At 35.0% G+C, this 10,861-nt stretch overlaps 3 protein-coding genes across 3 annotated transcripts; 1 reads left to right on the top strand and 2 right to left on the bottom strand.

Annotated features, from left to right (window-relative positions):
* Positions 1–539: 539 nt before the first annotated feature.
* On the bottom strand, positions 540–3,569 carry LOC108830975 (putative ubiquitin-conjugating enzyme E2 38). The gene is made up of 7 exons (XM_057001309.1): positions 3,383–3,569; positions 2,559–2,939; positions 2,418–2,481; positions 2,197–2,336; positions 1,813–2,124; positions 1,247–1,554; positions 540–811 (listed from the first exon to the last, which is right to left on the bottom strand). The coding sequence occupies exons 1-7, from the start codon at positions 3,455–3,457 to the stop codon at positions 760–762; spliced, it is 1,332 nt and encodes a 443-aa protein (XP_056857289.1). The 5' UTR covers positions 3,458–3,569; the 3' UTR covers positions 540–759.
* A 967-nt stretch (positions 3,570–4,536) lies between these two features.
* Positions 4,537–6,182, top strand: LOC108830978 (eukaryotic translation initiation factor 6-2-like). Its single transcript, XM_018604539.2, has 2 exons — positions 4,537–5,690; positions 5,786–6,182. The coding sequence occupies exons 1-2, from the start codon at positions 4,628–4,630 to the stop codon at positions 6,061–6,063; spliced, it is 1,341 nt and encodes a 446-aa protein (XP_018460041.2). The 5' UTR covers positions 4,537–4,627; the 3' UTR covers positions 6,064–6,182.
* Positions 6,183–7,888: 1,706 nt separating this feature from the next.
* LOC130506622 (uncharacterized) lies at positions 7,889–9,092 on the bottom strand. The gene is made up of 3 exons (XM_057001308.1): positions 8,954–9,092; positions 8,451–8,880; positions 7,889–8,298 (listed from the first exon to the last, which is right to left on the bottom strand). Exons 1-3 carry the CDS (start codon positions 9,034–9,036, stop codon positions 8,020–8,022), a joined length of 792 nt encoding a protein of 263 aa, XP_056857288.1. The 5' UTR covers positions 9,037–9,092; the 3' UTR covers positions 7,889–8,019.
* Positions 9,093–10,861: the final 1,769 nt, after the last annotated feature.

Raw genomic sequence — 10,861 nt, 5'->3', positions numbered from 1 at the left:
AATATATAATAAACCTTATTTTAAATATAAATTAAATTTTGGAAATAATTTTACTGCAAATAGTGCAGGAAAACACCTAGTTTTTTAATTAATACAGACTACATTTTATAACTTTTAAAATGTTTCTGAGGATCATCGGTAAATGCATTGATCTTTAGTAAAATCACTGAAATAAAAAGCTTATATGGATTACAAATATGTTCTCTTCTTAGTTTAACTTCTGTATCATTTGTCTAACTAATGCAACTTTAGTGATCGCACATGATATATAAGATTGCACTTTATTTTTTTATAATAGTATAATTTTATCATAAAATTAGATTTCACTCAAATTCTACTATATTTTAAATAAAATAGAGTAGTAAATAAAAACAAACAAATTATTTTATTATAAATACATCTATTTTCATTCTATTTTAAAATAAACATGGAATAAATTTTTTAAAAAATTTCTCAAAATGAAAAATAGAATGTGTTAGAGATGCTCTTATGAACTAACATTGTAGTAGTACACAGATAGTTACCTCTTCTCAAAGAGATCTCTAATCGATTTTTTTATATATTTAAAATCTGTTAATAAATCAGAACGGATAAACTTAAAACTAAAACCTCTAATGATATAAATAAACTACTTGTCCAGGTAATAAAAGATAAAAGAAAATAGTAAGTCGGACTTCTATGCCCTGTTAGATTCCTCCTACTCATCAAATCTTCAATCTGTGAGTCTTCTTAAACTTGATACTTGTTTGTTTGCACGACTCAATCCAACTGAAAAACGCAGCGTCCGATATTGGCGAGAAATTCTTTGATGCTATCACAAAAAAATAATAATTATTAAAATAAATAAATAAGTCTGAAAATAATCAGTCAATACGAATGCTAGAAATTACATACCAAGCTGAGGAAGTCATCAAATTTCACTACTAAAAAATGCACTTATTTTCAGGTTCTCAATCCAAACAATACTCATAAGAATATTCCCTCTATTTTTTTAGCTAAAACCACAAATCTTAAAAAAAATAGCATTTACTATATAGATTATATGTAACTTAACCAATCATAATGATACGGTAAATTATAATTAGTTATACCATCCTAACATATATAAAAGCATAAAATAAGAAAACATTTTGAATTTTTAAACGGAAAATACTAATAAGTTATGATCAATTTGGGAAAAGACTTCTCTTTCTCTCTGCTTATTATTAATAACATCAAAACAAAAAGGTGGATTTGGCTCACTCACCTCGATGATCTGCTTCTCTTACGGTTAGCTGTATTACTCTCTGTGTTTGCATTGACCACAGGCGGTGGTTTAGGTTTTTCTTCTAGCTCCTTGACTCCTAACTTAACGAACTCACCAGCAACTGTCTTCGTAAAGGCGGCCACATCGGTCCTAAACTTCTTAGAGCCACTCTGGCTAGTTTCCTCAATGCCTTGGACACCACCTTTAACAATGGAACCAACAGGAGCTCCATTTTTGTAAGCATTGCACGCTCTAACTATGTCAAGTGCCTTCACAAAGTAATGGCTAAGAACAAACTCTTCAAAGTGCTGCACATCCATCACAACTATTAACACTCTTCAAATAATCAAGAAACGCTTTTGCTATCTTAAATTTATATATTTAATGCTATCTTTAATTTATATATTTAATGATTAAAAATATTTGAATTGATTTATTATTTGTGTTTTTTTTCTTACGTGTTTTTAGCATTTGTATTGATATATTACTTTTAGATTTGTTTTATTTTATTTATTATAATAATTATATTCAAAGAACAAAAAAAAACTCTTCGTCCAACTAATTACCTTGGGTGGCTTCCTCATGCTGTAAACCATAGTCTTTAACGACAATATGAAAACGTTCTCACTGTAAACTTTGGAGTGGGCCTCGCCTGATGTAGTCCCCTTGGTGGCCTCATAGCCAGGTTCGTTGAAGTATGGTTTCTGATTCAAGATGAGCGCTTGGATTGAGACGAGAAGCTGCAACATTGTTGACTCCTGTGGGAGCCATTTCTCCCTCTTGTTACCGGTCCATGTACCGAGAAGACTCAAGCATACTTTACCACAGTTGTATAGGTTTGGGTTGATCCTAAGCCCACCGGAATGGTAATGAACTTTCTGTCAAAGAGAAATCGAAACTAGTAATCATTAAAGGGTTCCAAAAACAGAACAAAGTTCCTGAGGACATACTGGTGGCACTGAAGGATAGTTATCTGGGAACTGAATATCGAAAAAGAAAAGACCGTCATGGTAAGGAGTCCCCTCAGCTCCAATGATTACAGCTCTCATAAGATCCATTCTTGACTCACAGGCTCTGACAAATATCGTCTCTGTTTGCAAAAAGAATGAAGTGTTAGAAACAAAAAGAGAACAAGTATATAGTATATAGTATATAGTATATATACACCAACCTGGCAAATCTTTCTCAAGAATCTTCCAATCTTCTTGAACCTTTTTCAACCATGTCTTTGAGTGCTGTTAAGATAAAAGAGAGATTGAGTAACTAAAGAAACAATCCCTTGAGATGATAAGATTGTATTTGTAATCATCACCTGCTTTGAAGCTTTCCCTTTAGAAGCATAGTGATGATCTGAGAAATCATCAACAGTGTCAAACCTTTTAAAGTCCCTCAGATAATTAGCCTGAGCTGAAGTAACAGCCTCAGAGCTAGCAGAAGCATCATCACAGTTAACAGGTCTTGAAGAAGGAGATGGCTCCATCACTACGTTAGGAGTCTGATGTTGAACCGTTGTAGAAGGAGCTGCCAGAAACGGGTTTGAACCGTTAGTAGATATGGCCACTTGTACACCAGTTGGGATATCATTTAGAACCACTGTGTAGCCATCAACGTCCATAGGGATCACTCCAACAGCCTTCCCTTTGTTCATCTTATCTACATGATATTGCTCCACATCGATCACTTCAAGATTAACCTAAACCCACATAAAACAGAGAAACAAGTTACAGAACAACATAAACTAACAAAAATATACTACAAAAACAGTAAACTGTAAGAACGCAATTAAACAGTAAAAGCATAGTAAAACGCTAGCAAACAATACAAAATTCAATATTGACCTAAACCCACATAAGCCCTAAACACACAGAGACAACCCAGATGATCATCACGCCTCTATTACAGCTCAGGACACTTTAAGAACACAATCAGTACAACGGAGACAAAACATAATTCAAGACTAAATTAAACCCTGAACACACAGAGACAACCCAGATGATCATCACAAGCAACAACGAAGCCATAATGAGTAAAATAAAAAGTTTAACTTTCTTGCAGGTAAATCAGTAAAAATTGAGCACAGTTAAAACACTGATTAACCCATTAACAGTGGAGGATTAGGAGCAAGAAAGATGGAACCTTTCTGGGTTTACGAGTTCTCGAAGTCGAAGCTAAGGGGTGAGGAGGAGAGATCTCCACCACGTCGGGATCCATCAACAAAATTTCCGAGGAAGATTGATTCTTTCTCTTTCGCAACTAAAAAGAAGAAAAGGAGATTTTACCGTCGCGATTATAGGGAAAGATTAAAGATATGATTTTTTTTGGGTCTCTTCACATTCGCGCCGTAGTAATAATATAAACAGAGTGAATATCTTTTTTCTCAATAGCTTTGAATATCTTTTTGTAAAGAGTACAAACCAGTTCCTTAATTATTTTTTAATTAATTAATAAATTACCATTTTCGGGTTTAAGGCAATTAATATGACTAAAAAGGTAGTTTATGCTGATGGACCCCACAGAAACAGAACAATTATATTCCGCATTTTTGCTGACGTGTTGTAATCGACGGTGTTAATTTTGCCAAGAAGAAAGAGGTCAGAAATTTAAGGGCGTTAGGGCATCATTATTGGTGGGCAGAGGGCTGCCCTTACGTGCCCTTAAGTGTTTGATGACCAAAAAAAAAAAAAAAAAAAAAAGTTAAGAGCTCTGCCCACCAATAATGATGCTCTTAGATATGAGCTGATTTAAACTAACGGCTGAGAACTTACGGATTTATCATATCTTTTTTAGTTTTAAAATTCACATACCAATCCTCGCAAATCGACGGGAAGATAAGATAATCTTGAATAAGATTACACAAGATTACACCAACAATATCGATAATTAAGTTTTCCTGTGATAAAACAGAAAATAAATAAGGAAGATAGAATTTTACTTGAATAAGATTACACAAGATTACACCAGCAACATTTTTATAAAAATCTTTAGAATAATTAGCAACATTTTATTTAAAAAAAATTGAAGAAAGAGAACACTTTAAAGTTTTCAGAAAAAGTATTAACATATTGTTAATATCATATAGTGTAAACTTTTTTTTTTTTTTTTGAGCAAATAGTGTAAACTTTCCTAATCCAAATATAACACATGAAAATATATAAATAATGTACATATACTATAATGATATCGGCTTCGGAGATTTGATGGGTTTCACGGACTTTAAAATTTATAGGGTTTCACGGACTTTATAACTTGGATATGTAATAAGTTACACATCTTCGGCCCAATACTATAAGAATCCTTCTCTTCTTGGCCGCTCTTTCTCTCTCTCTCGATACATCCCTCTCCCAAGTTTAGGTCAGAAAAGTTCCCACCTTTCTCCAGTCCATGGCCACCCGTCTTCAGTTTGAGAACAGCTGTGAAGTTGGCCTCTTTTCAAAACTCACTAATGCCTATTGCTTACTTGCTATTGGAGGCTCTGAGGACTTTTACAGTGCTTTTGAGTCACAGTTAGCTGATGCTATCCCTATCGTTAAGACCTATATTGGAGGATCACGGATCATCGGGCGTCTATGCGCTGGAAACAGGAACGGGCTTCTTGTGCCTCATACAACTACTAACGAAGAGCTTCAACACTTGAGGAACAGTCTACCTGATCAAGTCGTGGTCCAGAGAATCGAGCAGCGTTTGTCTCCTCTTGGAGATTGCATTGCATGCAACGACCGTGTTGCTCTTGCTCACACCGATCTCGACGAGGAAACTGAGGAAATAATAGCGGATGTTCTTGGCGTTGAAGTTTACCGTCAGATAGTTGCATGCAACCTTCTTGTAGGCCGTTACTGTGCCTTGTCCAACAGAGGTGGCATCGTCCATGCTTACACCTCAGAGGAAGATTTGGACAAGCTTTTGACGCTACTTCGAGTCCCGCTCGTTGCGGGAACTGTGAACCGTGGTAGTGAAGTTATATCTGCGGGAATGGCTGTCAATGATTGGACTGCTTTATGTGGTTCAGACACAACTGAAACAGAACTCTCTCTTATAGACAGCATCTTCAAGCTAAGTGAAGATTGTGATATATACAAGATCTCTACATCGGAATGGGATTCACTTGTGATCAACTCCGAAGTCCCGGTGATGGTTATGTTCATAAAAGATGACTGCCCCCCATGTCAATACGTGAGGTATGTAATGGAAAAACTCTACTCGAAATACACAGGTCGGTTCAAATTCTACACACTCGACGTTCATGAAGAGACAGGCATCGCAAGACGCTACAACATATTAAGAAACTATTCAAAAAAGGGAATAATCTACGACATATTTAATGTCCCGACTACTATTTTCTTCAAAGGCGGAGACGAGATGGCTAGAGTAAATGAAATCCATCTTTATGAATTAGAAAGACTAGTGGAGCAATACGATGCCTTGGTCTATACCTCCAAGCCTAAGGGTAACTTGGCAACAAAAAAAAATAAAAATTTGTTCTTATTTTGATTTAGTTATATCTTGTATTGATTTTCAGTCCTTCTCTGATGTTGTACGTAGTAAACAAGATTTCTGGAACGGAATGGGATTCACTTGTGATCAAGTCCGAAGTCCCGGTGATGGTTATGTTCACACAAGATTTGAGTGCCTCATGTCAGTCCATGAGCTTGTTAATGGATAAACTCGGCTCGAAATACACAGGTCGGTTCAAATTCTACGTACTCAACGTTGATGAAGAGACAGGAATCGCAAAGCGTTACGACATTCTCTTTGTCCCGACTACTATTGTCATCAAAGGCGGAGGCGAGATGGCTAGAATATTTGGACTCCATCTTTAGGAACTAGAGAGACTAGTGGAGCAATACGTGTGATGAGACTAGTCGAGAGTATGCTTGTTTACATTTGCTATTTTTTTTGTCATATAACCCTTGCTTATGTGTACGAAGAATATCATGTTATCGAGTTGTTAACAGCTTGCTTATCTCTTTTTAACTAATCTATTGTCCTATTGTACCTTCTCTTATAAACATGGTCTCACTAAGATTTATATTTTAGACCAATTCTGTTTTACTACATCATAATTTGGATTTTTAATAAACTTTTGAGAAAAAACTGGCTTAACAAAATCAAAGTTTTTTTTCTCGTTCAGCTATTTACATTATGCATGTCTAATTGGTTCTCGGTCGATTCTTCAATTTTTGTAAGTTAAAGAATCACGTTTTCATTATTGGACGGTGAAAAAAGTGGTTACATGGACAAAGTCAAAAAGAAAGGTTTGGTAATTTTGTCAACAACTACTTTTCACCAACCTCTCAAGCTCTTCCTATAAATACGTGATGCATCTTGTTGTTGCTCTTCATCTCAAAACAAAAATGCAAGAGAGAAGAAGAGAAGAAGAGAGTGAGCAAAGGGGATCGAATGTGAGTTGAGAGTTTGTAAAATTTCTCGAGTTGATAATAAAAGATCTGTAGCAGGTCCGGAGACGTAGGCAAAGTTGGCCGAACTCCGTTAACAATTTTGTGTGTGTTTTTCCCGCTTTCATAAATTTCGGTTTTCCACAAATTTGATTTTATATATTTCCTAACAAGTATCAGAGCCTGAGTTACGGTGATCAGTCAATTTTTTTTGTCGGTGACATCGGTTTATCGATGGAGGTGTTGTAATATATGGTGGTTCAGAAACGATGGGAGGCGAAAATGGCTCAGCACATAGTATTAAAATTTTGACGGTACAGATTATGTACTTTGGAAAATGCAAATTGAAGATTATCTGTACGGAAGGAAGCTTCATCAACCACTGAGCAAGAAGCCTAAGAAGATGGATCAGGATGAATGGGAGCTCCTTGACAGACAAGTTCTGGATGTTATAAGGTTAACACTATCAAAAACCATTGCTTACAAAGTTGCAAAAAAGAAAACTACGAAAGGGCTTATGAAAGTTCTCTCGGATATGTATGAGAAATCTTCGGCGAATAATAAAGTGTTTCTCATGAAAAAACTCTTTCATTTGAAGATGGAAGAAGGTGGTCAGGTTGCCGGACATGTTAACGAATTCAACACGATTGTCAACCAACTGTCATCGGTGAGATCGAGTTTGATGATGAAGTGCGAACACTGATTTTGCTGGCATCTTTACTAAATAGTTGGGAGCCAATAAATACAGTGGTTAGCAATTCTGTGGATACTCAGAAGCCTAAGTTCAATGACGTTAGAGATCGTATTCTGGCTGAGGAAGTTTGCATAATAGATTCTGGCGAGACATCAACAAACTCTGCTTTCAATGTGGAAAGCAGAGGTCGAGACCAAGATAGAAGTAACTGGAGCAGAGAAAGATCAAAATCAAAGAATGGACAGAGTCAATCCAAATTCAGAAAGCCTACCAATACTGGAATTGTGGAAAGACAGGCCACATTGAAAGAAATTGTCGAGCACCACCGAAAAAAGACGACAAGAGAAGCGGAGCTAGTGCTGTGACACGTGACAAGACTACATCTGCATGTGTTGTTTATATTATCAGAAAACGATGTCTATCACGTGTATCTACCGAAGTTGATTCGATCTAACAATTAATATTATTCAAAAACATAGAGAAAAGAGGGCTTTCAAATGATGATGAGATCGTTGAGTTGCCTAGCTTGTTCCATATTAGTCAAAATCAATATAATTGTTGCTCAGAAATGGAATTCAATTTCATCCGTATCCTCCCTCCAGGAGTACTTATTCAAGCTTGATCAAATTCAATTTTCAAGAAAGTAATAATACAGTTACAAGCATTTTTATAAAAAAAAAAACAAATCACATGTAGGATTTGAGACGTGGTCTCATAAGAGACTGTGCTCCATCGACCATCACAGTTGTACCTGTCATGAAGCATGAACCGTCACTGATCAAATAAATCACAGTCGAGTAGATATCTTTCTCCGGGTTAAGCCACTGTCCCAGAGGAGCAGCGTCCTTCACCAGCTTCTCCGCTCTATCTATCCCCACTGCAACTGGATATTCATCTCCAAGATGCAGTCCTCTAGAGATCATGTTGACCCTTATCTTGTGCTTCCCTAGACTCATGGCTGATGCCTGAAACATGATCACAGTGAGACACTGGTCTTTGATTTCTAAATTTTTTTAAAATAATTTACATAAATATAAGTTCCTAAATTTGCAAAAACAATTTATCCAAATTCTTACTAAATTGTCTATAAATTTTAACATATTAAGAAAATGTATACCCGAACGAGCTGGTGAATCCCAGCAGCGGCTGTAGCATAGGCATCAGCTCCAGGGTAAAGCCCTCTCTCCCCACTAGCGATTGTAGCCATAAAGACAACGGAACCTCCTGATCCATGCTCCTTCATCATACTCGCCACAGCCTTCAAGATAAACCATGGAGCCGTGAGATTGATCTTTGTGATCTTCTTGAACTCATCTTCAGAGACTTGGAGAATGTCCTGCATCTTCCCTTGGTAGGTACAGCAGTTGACAAAAGCATCCAAAGATCCCAAACGATTCCATGCCTTTTGGACAGCAACATGGAAAGCTTCCTCACTATCAGCTTCCATGTCGGCTCCAATGAGTTCCACTGGGAAGGCACCCTCTATGGAGACTCGTATGTGGTGTACAGTGCTCCTTAGAGAAGCCTCATCTCCCATCAAAACCAACCTGATAACTCTTCGATATTAACTAAGCTTGTAACTGAATTAGGAAGAGGAGCAAGGGCAGTGGAGAAACTTACCGACAACCATGTTTGGCTAGCTGGATAGCGATGTTCCGGGAAACCTCGTCGCCGTTAGATGTCATCAACACTTTCTTCGCCATTTGATTCAGAGTATGCCTCTCTCCTCCATTGGTGAGAAAGGAATGGATTGGCTTTATTAACCGAATATATAATTGTTAAGACGAATATAATATCGCATGTGCCTCGTGAAACTCACCTAATAATTTTTTAACATAAGATATATTTAATTTATTTATTTTTGTTTATAATAATTGTTACAAATGGGAGGATTATTTTAGGCAAAGAAATCGATTCGGTTTGTGTTTGTAGTTGAATTTTGGGTTCTTAGGTTTAGATTCGTTTCAATTTTTTGGGGATCGGTTTGGATATAATAACGCATGAAAAACTTGGCTAAGTTTAGGATTATTTTAGGCATAGAAATTTGGTATCTACTCGATTTGGTTTGTGTTTGTAGTTGGATTTTAGGTATTTAGGTTTTTGGGTTTAGATTCATTTCGATTTTTCTCGGGTTTGGTTTGGATGTAATAACACATGAAAAACTTAGTAAACTAATCTTAAGTATATGATTATTTTAGCCATAGAAATTCGGTAACTAACAGATTCGGTTTGTGTTTGTAGTTGGATTTTAGGTTCTTAGGTTTAGATTCGTTTTAACTTTTCTGGGGTCAATTTGGATGTAATAACACATGAAAACTCGTTAAACTAATCTTAAGTATAGATAAGGTTATAATCTATACTATTAAAATAAAAGCATTTTTGAAAAATCTACTTATGCAAGTTGTTTGGACCCTTTCATTAACTAACAATATATTTTGGTATAACCTTAATTTATTTAATTATAAAGATAGTATCAATCCTCTTATACATTAAAAGAAAAGTACATTTGCCACATGTCGCTCATACATAGCTTCTCAGCAAAATTCTATCGATTCTATTGGTTGATTTTTTGTAATTTTCTTTTTGATTTATTTTTCTGGTCGAGCTACTAATCGGAAAGTTACATTAATTACTAATCTCATTAATCATAACTTGCGCAACAATATTAATAAATGTCGACCATTTACATTAATTGCTAATTTCATTAATCATAACTTGCGCAAAAATTTTAATTAATATCGACCATTTACATTAATTCATAATCTCATAAATCAAAACTTGCGCAAGAATATTAAAAATGTATATTTTTAATGATATATAAATACTTAACTGGAAAATTACATTAATTGCTCTCATTAATCATAACTTGCGCAAGAATTATAATAAATATGTGTATTAATAAGTTTCCTTTTTACAAATTCAGAATTAAAATATTATGATATTTTAGCTTATCATGCAAGCTAAATCATTGAGAAACGTCTGCCAATTTACTATATATAAGACATTCACAGTAGAAGAAACGAAGTCACTGACTTTTTATTCTGAACTTTTTATGTTGATATTGTTTTTGTTATTTTACATCATTAAGCTTTTATATATACATATTTCATCAGAGCTGACTTTTCTTTTGGTTTATATGCAGATGCCCTATTATAACGATTTCACCACGATGCAGGTAAATTTTTTTATCTCTCTATATGATTTGATTAATCGTAGATTTATTTGAATTCTAATTCTTACTTTTTAATATGTTCATAGTTATTGTATTTCTATTTAATGATTGTTTGTTAGAGCTTAGAATGAGAAGAATGATTTCATATGTATTTTTCTATTAGTTTTTTAATTTACAATTTTAGTTTATATATGCGCAGACCAACGATTATGACGTTTCTTCATGTGGATCCATATGTACTTAAATGATCATATCATCCAAAACACGTAAACTACAATGTAAGTTTCATGCTTTGTTACTTTCTCTATGTTTTTCAAATAATTATTTGCTTATACATTAAAGAACAAAATCTTTAA

This window comes from Raphanus sativus, unplaced genomic scaffold (genome assembly GCF_000801105.2).
Source record: "Raphanus sativus cultivar WK10039 unplaced genomic scaffold, ASM80110v3 Scaffold3472, whole genome shotgun sequence".
Taxonomy (NCBI): Eukaryota; Viridiplantae; Streptophyta; class Magnoliopsida; order Brassicales; family Brassicaceae; genus Raphanus; species Raphanus sativus.
The sequence above is the reverse complement of the archived record's forward strand: the minus strand, read 5'-3'. Positions and strand labels throughout refer to the sequence as shown.